We start from the raw sequence: 14846 nt of genomic DNA, 5'->3' as shown, positions 1-14846 counted from the left end.
TTGACGACGGTCCCTAGCAAAGGTTTTACGACACTTCCGCGCTTGACGACGGTCCCTAGCAACCGGTTTTACGACACTTCCGCGCTTGACGACGGTCCCTAGCAACGGTGTTACGACACTTCCGCGCTTGACGACGGTCCCTAGCAACGGTTTTACGACACTTCCGCGCTTGACGATGGTCCCTAGCAACGGTTTTACGACACTTTTGTGCTTTACGGCACACCCTAGCAGCCACTTTTATGACACTTTACAACACTGGGAATTTTTGGGGAAAAAATTGGGAATTTTTGGAGGGGAAAGAGGAGAATTTTTGGGGAAAAAGTGGGAATTTGCGGTAAAAATTGGAATTTTTTTGTGGGGGCAAACAAGGAAGTTTTTGAGGGAGTTTTTTTTTGGAGAAAACCGGAAATTATTTGGGGAAAAAAAATAAGAACTTTTGGGGGGGAAATGGGAATTTTATGGGAAAAAAGGGAATTTTGGTGGTGGGGGGACTGGGGGTTTTTGGGTGAAACAACGGGAATGGAAAATGATTTATTTAAGAAATTATGAGGTGTAACTTCAAAGCGTAAGCCGTTAGTAATGGAAATCATCAGGTTGTTTAAAATTATAACAATAACAATACAGTAATACAAATGTTTGGAATACAGTGACATCAAAGTGCTTTCATCACCAAATGAAATATACCACAGACCCCCAAATCCACTATGGAGTAGACACTCTTTGGGGTGTTTTTATTATTTCCTTATCAAAAGACAGCTCCTTTTCTCAGTTTTGATGTTTTGACAGTCTTTAATTTTATTGCATTTTTTTGGCTTGGAGATGGGAGATTATTCTAAACGGTGATTTTTTATTATGATTTTTTTTGTTTTCAAGAACTGTTTTGTTATTTAACACAGCACCTTGATAAGTGCAGTCAAAATGAATTTTTATTGTCATCCCAGAGCCACCAGCACAGGCTCAGGCATCTGCACATTCCACGGGGTCCAACGACGCAGTCACGTCTGCCTTACACCGGAGAGCAGCACGGGCTCCTGCAGTCGCTGGCAGCTCCACGGCCACGTCTGTCACGCACAGCACCTGCAGGAGACACTGTCACAGGGCGTGGAGTCTGTGCCAGGTGGGGAGTCCCCAGCTTGCCCAGCACTTGCCAGAGTGGGGAGCCTGCTCCAGCTGCTAACTGAAGAGCAGCACGGGGCTGAGGGGGCTCCAGAGCCTGGGGTGGGAGCACGGACATGCCCAGCGTCCCGCAGAGAGCAGCCCAAGCCCTTGGGTCAGCTCAGGTACTCACCGCGGTGCAGATCGACCAAGCTGGGCAGCAGCGCAGCAAGAGCGGGTTCAGCAGAGCCGTCAGTGTTGGAGCGGCTGGTGCGCGGCGAGCGGCACAGGGCAGAGAGCAGCCCCGAGTTCTGCCCTCCGAGTAGTGGCGGGGCCGGTACCGGGTACCAGGGTTCGGCGGGGCGGTCCAGGACGAGCAGCGCCCGCCCCGGCTCGGCTGCAGCACCCGAGGCCCCCGCCTTTGCAGCCGGGCGGGGGTCCCGCCTCGCCTGCCCCCGCCTTTGCAGCCGGGCGCGGGTCCCGCCTCGCCTGCCCCCGCCGCCGCGGTGCGACTCGGCTTCCGGGGCGGCGGAGCCCCCGGGGGGCCGGCGGAGTCACATCCCGCCCCCCCGCTCCGTGCAGCGACCCCGAGCGCGGAACACCAGACACGGACACGCGAGTGGCGCCTGCACATTTATTGAGAGGGCCCGGGCCGGCCGGGGATGGGCCCGTCCGAACGCCCGGTGCCGCCCTCACTCCCGGAACTTCCACTCCTGGCGGCACATGGGACAGTGCTGCTGCACCTGCTGCGAGTTCAGCCACTTGAGGATGCAGTGCATGTGGAAGCAGTGCGAGCACTGCCCCCACACCAACGGGCAGTCGTCGCCGGGGACCTTACCTGCGGCACGGACACACCGTCAGCCCCGCCCAGTGCGCACTGCCCGGTGCCGGTGCCGGTCCCGCACTCACAGTCGGGGCAGCAGCCGTTGAAGGCCATCCGGCAGATCCCGCAGTTCTCATCGTTCGCCACCCACAGCCAGGACGCGACACCGTGCCAACTCCGCACGCGCACCCGCATGTTCCCGTGCCGGTCCCGGTGCGGTCCCGCCGGAAGTGCTGCCCACCCCACAAAGCTTCGCGCGCCCGCCGCTCAGGCCTCAGCCCCGCCTCTTCCGCTTCCGGCGCGGCCGCAGCGCGGCCGGAAGTGCGGGTGGGAGCGGTGCCGCCATCATGGCTGACAAGATGGACATGTCCCTGGACGACATCATTAAGCTGAACCGGAGCCAGCGTGGGGCCAGCCGGGGCGGCCGCGGCGGCCGAGGCCGGGGCGGCACCGCACGCGGGGGCGGGCCCGGCCGGGGCGGCGTGGGCGGCGGGCGCGCGGGCGGCGGCCCCGTGCGGAACCGGCCGGTGATGGCCCGGGGCGGCGGCAGGAACCGGCCCGCGCCCTACAGCCGGGTACGGACTGGGCAGGCGGAGCTTGGGCCGCGGCGGCGCGGCGGGCTGGGGTGGAGGGTCCGCGCGGGGCGGGAACGCGGACGCGGGCGGCCCTTTGTCCGCTCCCGGCGCGGCCGCGGGCTGCGAGGCCCTGGCGCCCGTCAGCGAGGTCCCGGTCTCGTTGCAGCCGAAGCAACTTCCCGAGAAGTGGCAGCACGACCTGTTCGACAGCGGCTTCGGGGCGGGGGCCGGCGTCGAGACCGGCGGAAAACTGCTCGTCTCCAACCTGGACTTCGGCGTTTCGGATGCGGACATCCAGGTGGGGCTCGGTGAGGTGCCGCAGGGCAGCGGGGTCTCATTCATTGCGCCCAGCTCGGGCGCCCTCGGGAAACCCGCCCGCCCTACTCTGGCTTGCGCTCGGGGCCAAGGATTCCCGGGTGAATCCCTAGTGATGGGGTTTGTACTATGTGTGCCTGCTTTGCCGCGATCGTGGTGATCTCCAGGGGGTTGGAAAATTCGGGGTGCTTTGTGACTGCCGCGGCGCACGGGGGACGGGGACTGCTGGATCACACTGTGCTTGGAGAACTCGCTGTGAACTCTGTGAGCTTCTGCTCTGCACAGATGTAGCTATCCCTAACGGTGCCGTGGGCTCTGCTGCTGTGTCAAATCACATTCTGTTGGGTGTCAAGGGGTTCCCAAGGATACACCCATCAGTGTAACCAGGTAGTTATTTGTCACGGGAACAGCTTTCCTGTGCTTGGTGTCCTGTGTCCACCTGTTGTGTCCATGCCCCGTTTGGGCTGGTCAGAGCCCACAGTGCCTGCAGTTGGGTGCTTGGTGCATCTGCCTCAGGGCTGGAGGCTGAGAGGGCTCCCGTGTGGCTGAGGGTGTCACAGGGTCATGATTGGGCTGTGAGCTGTGCAGGAATTGAACACCACATGTGTCTCTGGCGGGGGATCCTGCACCACAGATTGTTGCCATCACCCTGGCCTCTGGCTCTCATGTCCTCACCAGGGAAAACCAAACCACTGCTGTCAGACTTTCCTCATCGGTTCATTCATTCCAGCCTCTCCACGCACCAATCTGGCTGTGCATGGGGAATTGGAAAGGAGCTCTATCAGGTCACCTACTCACTGGGTAGTGTGCTGCACACCACCTCTTTTCCTCATGTAAGTTCAGATTGAGTTTAAATAAGTTCCTGTTTGTTGCAGTGAGGCCACAGTGTGTAAAACTCGGCCCCAGCGCCTTGTGTGCAGCCAGGACTCACCTTCCTGCTGCTGCATAAACTCCCACTGGGCTTTGTTGAGCAGCAGGGCTGACTCAATGGCTTTGGTCCCTAGCTCCATAATTTAGTGATGCCTGAGATGTGGGATTGGTTTTGTTCCTATGCTCATGTCTTTTCATGTGGTGCAAGAGGCCGAAGTCGCTGTGCAGCGTTGCTCTTGGTGTCCTCTGGGGCAATGCATCCATTGATGGGCATGCTCCTTTCCCTCTCGTTCTCAGGAGCTCTTTGCAGAGTTTGGGACCTTGAAGAAGGCAGCTGTGCACTATGACAGATCTGGCCGCAGTCTAGGAACAGCAGATGTGCATTTTGAGAGAAAGGCTGATGCGCTGAAGGCAATGAAGCAGTACAACGGAGTGCCCTTGGATGGTGAGTGTGTGGCCATCTCCGTGGCCTGGCTGCCCTAGCTGGAGTGGAGCACCCTGCACAACCCCAGTGCGTGTCCTGCAGACTCAGGGCTGCTCTCCCTCCCTTCAGGGCGCCCCATGAACATCCAGCTGGTGACATCACAGATCGACACGCAGCGGAGACCAGCACAGAGGTGGGGGAACCCCTCCCTGAGAGTGGGGCGGGAAGGTGCAGGACCTGTCCCTGGTGGGTCCTGTTTGGGTGCACCCAAGGCACTAAGACAGTTGCTTTTAAAACTTACAGTGTAAACAGAGGTGGCATGACCAGAAACCGCGGGATCTCGGGGGGATTTGGAGGTGGAGGCAACAGGCGAGGGACTCGTGGCGGGAACAGAGGGAGAGGCAGAGGAGCTGGAAGAACCTCCAAACAGCAGCTCTCTGCAGAAGAACTAGATGCACAGCTGGATGCTTACAATGCCAGGGTAAGTGCTGCTTGGGCACAGTCATGGGCTCCCCACATCATCTCATCCTGGAGCTGGCAGAAAAGGGAAAGCATTTTGCAGGTCCTTAGACTGAAGCAGTCTCTCTCTGAAGCTGAGCTGTGCCTTGGCTTGGGGCTCAGCTTCACTTTCCAGAGCACTTGGCCACCTGTTCCTGATGGCTGAGGAACAGATTCTGCTCTTGCCAGGCTCCATAGCTGGAACAGCCACTATGGGCAGCAGCTGCAGAACAAAATTCACAGAGCTGATAGGTTGTAGGAATGGGAAAACAGAAAGAAAATCTCATGTGTGGTGTGACTGCTGGGGAAGGGTGTAATGTTGGGCAGAAGTGAGCCCCAGCCTGGGGAGCCATTGGCAGGTTGCAGATGTACCTGTGCCACAGCTGGGTCAGGATCCCAACAAAGCTGAGGCCACAAGGACACTGCAGCTGTAGAGCTGGTGACTGGGATAGGTCAGGGCAAGAGCGTGAACAAGTGGGATGAGCAGGATTCTAGGGAAAGCCTTGGAGCAGTGTAGAGTGTGGCCTGGTGTCCTGCTCAGCACCGTGTGCTGTGGCTTGGACCCGCCTGTCCCTGTCCCCCAGTCCTGGGGGTTCACCGGGGTCAGGCTGCCTGCAAAGAAGTGTGCAGGCTCGGGGGCAGGGTGTGCTGCAGGGCACTGATGACGGTTCCTCACCTCTCTTGCAGATGGACACCAGCTAAAGTGGCAGCAGTGGGCGCAGGGAAGGACTCCAATCTTGCTCCACACTCCCGGCAGGGGCTGCGGCTGTGGCTACTACTACCGAGGATGGGATTTGTTTTACTTTTACGTTCTGGGATAGGTTTTAACTCCTGTAAGGGTTTTTTTTAATTCTCAGCAGACCTGTTTTGTACCGAGTTATTTTTGGGATAAATTTTTCTGGTTGCCTGTTGGGCCAAGGTGGCTTTTTCACCTTTGCCGTAATAAAATAGAACCATGTCTAGAGCTGTGGCTGATGCCTTGCCGCGCTGGGCCCCGCGCCCGTCCCGCTCCCACACGTACTGTGACGCTCTGCCGTGTACCCGTCCCGCTGCGCCGGTCCCGGTGCCGGTCCTGTGCTGCCCCGCCGCTCTCGTTCCTGGTCCCGGACCGCTGTCCGGGTACCGATCCCTCTGTGCCCCGCCCTGCCGGTCCTGCCCCGCTCCGCCCCGGCCCCGCCCATCCGGTCCGTCCCGCCCCGCCCGCGCGCGCCCCCCCGGGCCAATCAGCGCGCGGTGCGGGGCCGGAAGCGCGGCGGCGGCGCGGCGGCGACTAACGGGAAGTGCCGGGCGTGTCCCGGAAGTGCGGGGGCGCGCGGGGCCTGGGCGGATCCGTGGCGTTGGCAGCGCAGCGCGGAGCGAGCGAGACCGGTACGGCGGGACCGGGTGGGAGAGGCGGGACCGGCGGGTGGGGGGTGAGGTAGGGCGGGAAGGGCCGGGCCGGGCGCGTCGCGCTGGCTCCGGGCCGTGGGAAGGGCCGGGCGCGGCCGAGGGTCGGGCGCGGGGCCCCGGGTGCCCTTGCGCGACCTTCCGAAGGCCGGGGGAGCCGCCGCCCCCGCTGGGGCCGTCCCGGAGCGGAGCTCGTGGGGCGGGCGCGGGGCGCGGGGGCGCGGGCGGCCCGCGTTCCCCGGAGGGGCCGGGGCCGTGCCGGGGGCTGTGCCCGGTGCTCGGCCTGAGGGGCGGCGGAGGGGCTCGCCCGGCCCGGCACGTGCCGGGGTCGGCGGTGCCTCTGGCGCATACGGGCTGTCCATTAATGGCCGCTCGGTGCGGAATGAGGAACTGGGAGACGCTGTACCAGGGTCGGGCTGCTCCGTGTCGAGGCAGGGCCCTTCCACCCCGAGCGCCGCGGGCCGGGGGCGCTTCCAGCCCCGGCGGGGGCTTTGCACGGGAGCCACGATTCCTGCGCTCCATCCCAGCGTGACACCACCGGGAGCAGCGTCGCTTTCCCGAGAACCGTGACCGTCGTTTATTTGTGGTGAGAAAAGCCCCCGACTGCGCTTGTTCCCTTGAGGGTTTCGGGTCCGCTCTGTTGCTTTGGTTGTCCGAGCATTCTTCCAGTGTGGAGGATCTCATTCCATGCCTGCGAAGTGGGGAGAGTTTCACTTGTGGGTTCGGCTGCTGGCACTCGGGGATGGGTCACAGTCCTGGCTCCAGGTACCCGTGGTGCTGGTTTGCCTCCCTGGTGCAGCACTACCAGGAGCCTTTATGCTTCTGGAATTATTTGAGAGCCCTCAGCTTGGCTCTGCACTGTGTAGGTGAATGACAGGTCAGGAATACGTTAGAGCAAAAAGAAGGAAAATCCTCCATCCTTAGACTGCCGAGTCCCTGCTGGGCAGCAGTGTGTGCTGCTGTTCCCTGAGTCCTTCCTGCCTGGGCCTGAGAGACCTACGAGGGGATCAGGTGGGATGAGAATTCCCTGGGTGCTCTTACAGAACAATTGTGCAGCAGTGCTGGATATGCCCTGGCAGCGCCGGGCCTCGGGAAGTGCCAGTTAGGCTCCTGTCCCTTCTGTGCTGCTGGTGTCCCCCACTGCCCTGTGCTGCCCTGGGAACCATCTGAGCTGTCTGTGCGGAGCAGCCAGCCCGGGCTGGGCTGTTCTGGCTCCCAGTGTTGGCAGAGCAGACTGGGACAGGGTCCTGTAGAAACACTCACTTACATTCCAGCCAAGTTTTCCGGGTGGCTGTGCAGGCTTTCCCTGCGCGGGAAGAAGGAAGGGTGGGGACAGCTGGAACTGGCACTGCTGCATCCACGGCTGCGCTGAGGCCTGGTGGATGTTGGAAGCTGATTAGCTCATCTGAAGATACTCTGACTAATGCTGGATTTGCTGGTGCCATGGGATGGGGATTCTGGGGCACGCAGTCAATGTTTCCCACTGCTTGCACACAAGCAGGGACATTCCCGCTAGTGCTTGTGCCTGGCAGGAGGTGGGGCTCACGTGTTAGCTCTCTGTCCTGCACGAAACATGCTGAGAATCCGGAAGAAACTGCTGGTTTGAGGGAGCAGTGAAAGCAGAGTGCGAATTCCCAGGTGGGATTTCAGCCTCCTGCTGCCTTCTGCAGGCTGCTATGATCCTGGGGCTCTGCAGGGAGACAGGGTCTGTTTCTGAAGATCCAGGAGCCCTCCTGTACTCTGCCACCAGCACTGGCTGGGGTTCCTTCCTGCAGCCATGGCAATTCCTGAGGGGCTGTGCTGTTCCACGGAGCAGTGGGATACCCAGGACCTGTGGGTGAGCTGATGGGGAGGGCTGTTCCCCAGAGCCAAGCCTGGCCTGTAGTGCTGACTGGAATCATGCTGGCTCTGGTCCCCAGGAGTGTTTTCAGTCCTGGCGAGCTCCTGTCACCTTAGAAATCCTGAGAGGTTTGGGATGGGTTGTGGTTAATCTGTGTGGTGGTGTGCATGATTCTTTAGCTCTGGATCACAGAAGTAAGGCTGGAACACAGGAATGTGACCGAAGAGATGGGGATTTGGGGTTTTTGTTGGTTTGAGCTTTCTTCTGTGCCTTATGTGTTGTGGTTGCTGCTAAATACCAGTTTGTGGGAGGGATTCCTCGTGGGTCTGGTGGAGATGGGGCTAGTGATACATGGGAGAAAACTGTCCCTGCATGTGTTACACCACGGCAGGCAGCTGTCGAGGAGTGGCAGCTCTGTGTTGACACCAAACTAGTGCATTTTGAAACTGCCTAGGAGAGGATTCTGGATCTTGGAGGTGAGCAGCTGCTGGCAGTCAGGGCTGTGAATACCATGGCTATTCCCAGTCAGTGCAGCTGTCTCCAGCCGTGGGAGCTGCACTGGGACTGGTGCTGTTGTTCACAGAGCCCTGGTGGCTCCAAGAGTTTCTGGTGCTGGAGCAGAGGCTGCCTTGTGGCTCCTGCTATCACTGATCAGGCTGTCTGTGAGAGATTTTGTCTCTGCTTGATCTGAAAACTGGAAGGTGGAGGGTGCCCGTGGATGCTCATGCACAGAAGTTTGCCCACCACTGTTGGAGATGGGTGTGTGGGTGCTGGTGGATCCTCTGCCATGTGTGTGATTAGTGTGCTCTCACAGAAGGCTCAGGCACAGAATTTGGGAGTCACCACAAGTTTGGGACTTTGGTTCTGTAAAGCTGAAATTCTGTCACTTCCACTTCTGGCAGCTGCAGATCTCCTCAGAGCAAGGTGTGAGAGTTAGAACAAACTGTGGACCGTGAGTGGGATAATCTAGCCCAGAGATGAGCCAAAGGACATGAGGAGGGGACTGAGCAGGATGCAGGGAGGAGATGGAGCAGGCTGTGAGTGAGCATTTGCCCAGTGCTTCTGGGAGTCCTTAAGTCTGGCAGCTCTTTGGGAGAAGCAAGAGACTGGGTTTCATATGGAGACACTGGCATGAATTCTCATCAGTTGTTCATCTGTGACATGAGACTAAATGTCCTTTTGAAGACAAGTTTCCACATCATGGAGTGTGAGGATTTTGGAGGATGCCATGTGGAAGGCCAGCTGTTTGCTGTGCAGGTGCAGCAGGAAAAGCTCCCTGGCACAGCTGCTGGTGCCACACAAGGCCAGAGCCCTGGTACAGCCCCAGGGCGTCCCATCATTCCCAGAGTGTTCTGAGTCTTTAGAGAGTCCAGGTTTATATTTGCCACAGGATAACCTTTCAGACAACATACCCTATGGAATACCAAGAATTCCTGAATGTGTCATTGGCTTTTACTGAGGGTTTTAATGGAGTGTTGGCATCACCTTTGCCCAGCCGTTGGTGTGGCTGGGCATTTCCTGGGCAGAGTCCTGGAGATGGGAGCAGCCAGGCTCCACATCTTGTTCATTTCATTGCCTGTTTCCCTGGTTGTGTGTGCCACAGATCCTTGCTAAGGGCTGAGCCAGGTGTCCCATCCTACTCTGCCAAGGCACCTGGTACAGAGCACTGACCTGGCTGAGTTAACAAAATGTGAGCGCCAGATCCCAGCAGAGGTTCCCGACATTCATGCCAGTGGTGAAGACAGCGGCCTATTCTTAGATGGAATCCTGTTGTGGAGAGCAGAACTGGGTTTATTCTGGGCTCTGGTTTATTCTAATTGAAAGCCTCACCTGACTGATGTTGTGTAGGAGAATGTTTTCCCTGTGGCTTTGGTGTATGTACATTACAAGCAAAGCACTGAGGTTGAATTGAATTTTTTCTCTGGGCCGCTGTGCGCTGAAGATGAGACCCAGCCTCTGGAAGGTTCTGCAGGGGCTGGGGGCCCTTGGCAGGGCTGTACCTGCCAGGGGGCAGAGTGAAGGGCCCCAGTGAGAGTGGGAGCCTGTGGAGTCACAGCAGAGCAGTTGTGGGGAAACCTGCTGCTGGTGCCAGGGCAGTCACAGCTCTCCTCTCTGCTCCAGTGTGTGAGGATGGCGGAGCAGGAGCCAACGGCAGAGCAGCTGGCCCAGATTGCAGCTGAGAACGAGGAGGATGAACACTCTGTCAACTATAAGCCCCCTGCCCAGAAGAGCATCCAGGAGATCCAGGAGCTGGATAAGGACGATGAGAGCCTGCGCAAGTACAAGGAGGCACTGCTGGGCGCCGTCACCGTGAGTGCAGGTGAGCCCTGGGCTGTGCTGATCCCTTCTGGCCTTGCCTCTGCTCCCACCTGGGAGCTGTTCTCCCAGCTCTGTATTTGGGCAGGAGCATGGCCCAGAGCACAAAGCTGTGTCTGTGCTCCCCCATGCCCATCGCTGGCCTGCAGCCTAAGGCTTGGGGCTGACGGGTGGGGGTGGCACTCTGCCTTTGTGGAGGACTGGGTGGGCCTGCTGCAATGGAAGCCCTGACCCTTACAGAGTTGGGGTTGTGTGTTTAACAGCTTTTTCTCGTTTCTAGATCCCAATGCTCCAAATGTGGTGGTGACCAAATTGACCTTGGTCTGCGCTACAGCTCCAGGCCCTCTGGAACTGGACCTGACAGGTGAGCTGGGAGGGAATTCCAGCCCTGCTCCTGCCAGCGAGGTGGGTGAGCCTACCCATGTCAGAAGTGCTGAGGCAGAACACAGTGCTTGGGCCCCAGTGGGTTCTGTGCCTGGAGCCCAGCAGCAGTTCTGTGACACCTGGGTGTTTTGCAGAGGTGTGAGGGGCCAGATAGGGCAGGCAGATTCTTCTAGCCTGCACAGTGACATTCATGGCAGCTTTGAAATGGTGACAGGCTTGGGGCAAACATCTGCAAAGAAACAGTTTGTAATTAATTGCATGGTTGTGCTGCAGTGTCCTATTGCAGGGCATTGCTTGCCTGGCTCTGGCAGCATAGAGGGCCCTGCAGCTAGGGCCATGCCCTGCTCCTGCAGCTCCTGTCCCAGCTGCCTCATGCCATGGAAATTCACCCCAGAGCACAGCACAAGGGAGCTCTGAGCAACCCTCTCTCATCTCTGCAGGTGATCTGGAAAGCTTCAAGAAGCAAGCATTTGTGCTGAAGGAGGGCGTGGAATACCGGATAAAAATCTCCTTTAGGGTAAGGATTCCGATCTGGAAATGGAATGAATGGAGCACCAGACTGCTGGTCCCAGCCTGGGGAGGACCCGTGCTCTGAAAGTGGGGTTGTGCTGAAGGAATGGGCTCTTCCTGAAGGTGAGGTGGGCAGTGTGAATGGAGACGTCCTGCTCAGTTCCTGCTGCTTTCTCTGCAGGTAAACAGGGAGATTGTGTCAGGATTGAAGTACATCCAGCACACGTTCCGGAAAGGCGTGAAAAGTAAGTGCTGCTCTGTGACTTGGTGCTGCTCTGTGTGAGCGGGGGCTTCCTGCTCACCCTGCTGCTGTGATGGGGTGCCCAGCAGCTCCTTGGGGCAGAGGACAGCCCTCAGTGCCCCTGGGCCTGCGGTGGTGGGGCAGCCCATGGTCCTGGCTGCACAGCATGGGATCCTGAGCACACTTCCCCTCTGAGCTCTGCAGGAAGCGGGTCACAGCTGACAGCGTTGCCAGCTGGTCACTCCACAGGAGGGGCCATTCCTAGGGGGAAGGGAGCTCAGAATTGGATGAGATTCCTATTGTTACAGCTGTTCTGTGGATTATATTAACAGTAGCAGACCTTTGGTTTGCTTTAGCCTTGCCCCGGATGCAGGGGAGGCTCCTGAGCAGCCTCCATAGCCTTGTTTTTGTCCTTTTAGTTGACAAGACCGAATACATGGTTGGGAGCTATGGCCCCCGAGCAGAGGAGTACGAGTTTCTGACCCCCATGGAAGAGGCCCCAAAGGGCATGCTGGCCCGGGGCAGCTACAACATCAAATCCAAGTTCACAGATGATGATAAGACTGACCACCTGTCCTGGGAGTGGAACCTGACCATCAAGAAGGATTGGAAGGACTAGCCCTTCCTGAGGCCAAACCCCAGAGAGCGTGAATCAGACAGTGGCTACCGTAGAATTCCCCCCCTGTACCAAAGTGCTGACATTGGAACCCTCTTACCTGTCACCCCCATTATCATTTGACCAGAGAGCTCAGTTTTTTATGTGCCCCCTCCCCAGAGAATTGCTGAGTGCATTGACCAAACCATGCTGTCTGCATCTGGTCTCCAGCTGCCCGTCCTAGGGCTGTGCTGCCCCAGCACTGAGGGCAGTGCCCACTCCCTTGCCAGGCCCTTTCTTGCTTCCCACCTTCCTTTACCCAGGAGGTGCCAAAGGGGAGGAGCCCCTGTTAGGATCCTGTGCTTGGCTTTCCTGCGCACAGCTCAGGGTAGCTACTGCCTCCAAGTAGCTGAAGAATTTTGGTGCCAGGCAGCTGTCAAATCAGTTTATTGGCTCAAGTGTTGTCTGCCTGCCCTTTCCGCCCCGTCAGTGTCCTGGGCAGCTTCATTTGTGGATGTTCCCTGTAACCATGATGCCTTAAATGTGTAACATGTATCCTCTAGGGAGGGGGTCCTGCCTCTGTTACACTTTTTAAACGCCACCTGCCTTCCCCTTCTGTTGGCATGGGCTCAGCTTGGTCACGCCCCTCATGTGTTATTAGGAAAGATTCACAACTTCCCACTTCACTGCTGGTCCGTTCCTCACCCGAGACAGGACATCTCCAGAGGGGAGAGGGTGTGACATCCTGGGTGACGCCTGCCCGTCCTTCCTGGCACCCCGAGCACGCCTGGCTGGACCCCAGCCTTGCCTGTGCAGAGCCCCGAGCTCTCCGGGTGCCCCTGTGGCACAGAGGGGGCTGAAGGGTGGGGCGGTGCAGGGTCACCAATGTTGCCATCACCTCGCACTTCTCATTGCAGCCCAGGTAGCTGCAAAGCACTGAAATTCCAGGACAGTACCTGCCCTCCTGGCTGTTTTGGGCTGAGGATGGACGAGTCTGTCTCTGCAGCTGCTCCTGATGCGATCAACAAAGAGCTTGCGATGGACAAGTGTTCTGAAGCGGTTAATGCCTTATGTATCTGTTCTGCCTTTAAAATCTCTGCCTGGCCTGTCAGTAGTTATTGCCTTGACACTCGGCCCCCCGTGCCTGCCACAGACCCGCAGCATGCTGGCTTCCACCCTTGGCTGCACAGCTGTGGCTCTTGGGGCAAAGCAGCCCTAGGAGCCCCCTGCAAGACCCGGGGGCTGGGCAGGCATGTGCCACCTCTGCAGCCCTCCAATTCGGATCTACCACACTGAGGTTAGAACTGGGACCAAGTACATGTGGCTTTCTCGTAGCTACGTCTTTGCCTCTAACTCCCCTCGCCCCGCCCCTAGAGATTTTTTTGTTAATTTGATTTGGTGCGTATTGTAAGTCCTAGACCCAGGTTAACAGGTTTGGAATCATCGTCTGCTTCTCCTTTTATGACAGTTAAATAAAATCTTTGAACTGACCGTGTGCTGTCCATGCTGGATCTGCAGCATGAAGAGGCTGAATGGGATTTCTGCAAACAGCTATGGTGGGAGAAAACCACGATCTCTGGGCTTGCTGGAATGTGAAATGGGATCTGGGACAGCCCTTGCCAGAGGAGGAAAGGCCCCATGGCAATGTGTGTGCAGGATCTGTCCCTTGCTGTTTGCCTGTTCTGCACTGCCCACACTGTGAGGGGTGGGAGCGTGGGGCTGTGAAAACAGGGATTTCCAAGGGGGGTCTCTTGCCAGCAGAGGAGCAGGCAGGCTCTGAACCCACAGCACAACTGCTCCAACTGCACACAAAGGGGAAATTCCTGGGCAGTCACAGGAATGAGAGAGGCAATCAGAGAACTCAGTCCAGGAGAGGCAGCGTGATAAGAGCCTGCGGATGTTTACAGAGCATGTGGCATGTTTGTGTTAAGGATAAGGAAAGTGTAGCCGTGAGAAGCTCTTTACAGAATCCATGGTGAGAGAACCTGGAGGCAGGGGCTTGGCTCTGCTCCTGGTCAAAGACTCACAAAGGCAACTGAGAACTCCATAGACTCCCTGTTGTATTTGGAGCTCACAGCACAGGCTCCTTCTTCGGGCTTGGGAAACTGCTAAAGAAGATGATGGGACTTGGCAAGGACAAGGGCTGAAGGCAACAGTCAGTGGCCAGTGCCCTCTCCAGCAGGCACATGTCACTCATGCTGCTTGCTATGGAGGGCAGTGCCCAGCTACGACCCCGCAGCCCTCTGCACAGTCTGGGGCCGTGGAGGGAAGTGTGGGGAGTAGAGCAGGAACAGGCCTCACTCTCAGTGTCAGTTAGAGCCCAGATGTGTCTGATAGCATGAACAAAGGCCCCCTGTGCTGGCCCCCAACAGCCACTCTGTGGGCAGGGTTAGATGGGCACCCAGCTGATGCAACCCCAGGGCTTTGGCAAGAGTTTCCACACCCGGGGCGTAGAGGCTTCTGTTAGTTCGTTTTACCGTGGTAGGAGGCCTGGAGGGCAGGATAACTGTGCTGTGCACCAACTCTGGGGATTCTGTGCCTGTGTTCCCTGGCACATCTTCCTCCACAGGGTGACAGCTGGACTCTCCTGCCTGGTGCATGCCATGAGTGCACTTGGGTATGGGTGGCTCCAGTCACAGGCTGGGTGGGACAGATCCCTTGCCTGAATTGTGATTCCCAAAGCCTCCGCCCCTTCCAGGTGATGTACCTTAAGAACCTCGGCCAGAAGTTGTGCAGCCTTTTAGCAGAGAGAGGCTGCAGGGTGCTCTGGCGGAGCAAGACACCTGGGCTCTCCAGGCAAAGGCTGCCAGCCGTGGAACCAGAGAGGCTCCGAGGTGGCCCGGACACAGGCTGATGCTGATTCCCTCCCTACCAGGCCAGCGTGTCTGTGCCTGCCCGGCCCTGGATCCCTGGGCCCTCACCGTGTGCTCCGCTTTGCCTTCCAAAACCCCGCTGGACTCTCCCCGGACCTGAC

General features: G+C 58.3%; 3 protein-coding genes across 6 annotated transcripts; 2 read left to right on the top strand and 1 right to left on the bottom strand.

Annotated features, from left to right (window-relative positions):
- Positions 1 to 557: 557 nt before the first annotated feature.
- ANAPC11 (anaphase promoting complex subunit 11) lies at positions 558 to 2204 on the bottom strand. 4 transcript variants are annotated; one of them, XM_033077014.1, is made up of 2 exons: positions 1934 to 2204; positions 558 to 1089 (listed from the first exon to the last, which is right to left on the bottom strand). In XM_033077014.1, the coding sequence occupies exons 1-2, from the start codon at positions 2111 to 2113 to the stop codon at positions 958 to 960; spliced, it is 312 nt and encodes a 103-aa protein (XP_032932905.1). In that variant the 5' UTR covers positions 2114 to 2204; the 3' UTR covers positions 558 to 957. The 4 variants fall into 4 exon arrangements, with proteins under 4 accessions (XP_032932905.1, XP_032932906.1, XP_032932908.1 ...); XM_033077015.1 differs by having other exon boundaries at positions 558 to 1077; XM_033077017.1 differs by lacking the exon at positions 558 to 1089 and adding an exon at positions 1716 to 1841.
- Positions 2205 to 2222: 18 nt separating this feature from the next.
- ALYREF (Aly/REF export factor) lies at positions 2223 to 5564 on the top strand. Its single transcript, XM_033077013.2, has 6 exons — positions 2223 to 2493; positions 2660 to 2791; positions 3976 to 4123; positions 4232 to 4295; positions 4406 to 4583; positions 5288 to 5564. The coding sequence occupies exons 1-6, from the start codon at positions 2266 to 2268 to the stop codon at positions 5300 to 5302; spliced, it is 765 nt and encodes a 254-aa protein (XP_032932904.1). The 5' UTR covers positions 2223 to 2265; the 3' UTR covers positions 5303 to 5564.
- A 296-nt stretch (positions 5565 to 5860) lies between these two features.
- ARHGDIA (Rho GDP dissociation inhibitor alpha) lies at positions 5861 to 13363 on the top strand. Its single transcript, XM_033076927.1, has 6 exons — positions 5861 to 5968; positions 9948 to 10146; positions 10423 to 10506; positions 10967 to 11043; positions 11218 to 11281; positions 11697 to 13363. The coding sequence occupies exons 2-6, from the start codon at positions 9957 to 9959 to the stop codon at positions 11894 to 11896; spliced, it is 615 nt and encodes a 204-aa protein (XP_032932818.1). The 5' UTR covers positions 5861 to 5968; positions 9948 to 9956; the 3' UTR covers positions 11897 to 13363.
- Positions 13364 to 14846: the final 1483 nt, after the last annotated feature.

The sequence above is a fragment of the Catharus ustulatus genome, chromosome 20 (genome assembly GCF_009819885.2).
Source record: "Catharus ustulatus isolate bCatUst1 chromosome 20, bCatUst1.pri.v2, whole genome shotgun sequence".
Lineage (NCBI taxonomy): Eukaryota > Metazoa > Chordata > Aves > Passeriformes > Turdidae > Catharus > Catharus ustulatus.
The sequence above is the reverse complement of the archived record's forward strand: the minus strand, read 5'-3'. Positions and strand labels throughout refer to the sequence as shown.

What these genes read in the sequence shown, in the direction of transcription:
- ALYREF (XM_033077013.2), top strand. Translation starts at nt 2,266, where the DNA reads ATGGCTGACAAGATGGACATGTCCCTGGACGACATCATTAAGCTGAAC. An exon ending in TTTCGGATGCGGACATCCAG is followed by an intron (nt 2,792 to 3,975) that starts GTGGGGCTCGGT and finishes TCTCGTTCTCAG; the next exon opens with GAGCTCTTTGCAGAGTTTGG. An exon ending in CAGCGGAGACCAGCACAGAG is followed by an intron (nt 4,296 to 4,405) that starts GTGGGGGAACCC and finishes TAAAACTTACAG; the next exon opens with TGTAAACAGAGGTGGCATGA.
- ANAPC11 (XM_033077014.1), bottom strand. Translation starts at nt 2,113, where the DNA reads ATGCGGGTGCGCGTGCGGAGTTGGCACGGTGTCGCGTCCTGGCTGTGG. An exon ending in ACGGTGTGTCCGTGCCGCAG is followed by an intron (nt 1,090 to 1,933) that starts GTAAGGTCCCCG and finishes GCCCTGTGACAG; the next exon opens with TGTCTCCTGCAGGTGCTGTG.
- ARHGDIA (XM_033076927.1), top strand. Translation starts at nt 9,957, where the DNA reads ATGGCGGAGCAGGAGCCAACGGCAGAGCAGCTGGCCCAGATTGCAGCT. An exon ending in TCTGGAACTGGACCTGACAG is followed by an intron (nt 10,507 to 10,966) that starts GTGAGCTGGGAG and finishes TCATCTCTGCAG; the next exon opens with GTGATCTGGAAAGCTTCAAG. An exon ending in GGATAAAAATCTCCTTTAGG is followed by an intron (nt 11,044 to 11,217) that starts GTAAGGATTCCG and finishes CTTTCTCTGCAG; the next exon opens with GTAAACAGGGAGATTGTGTC.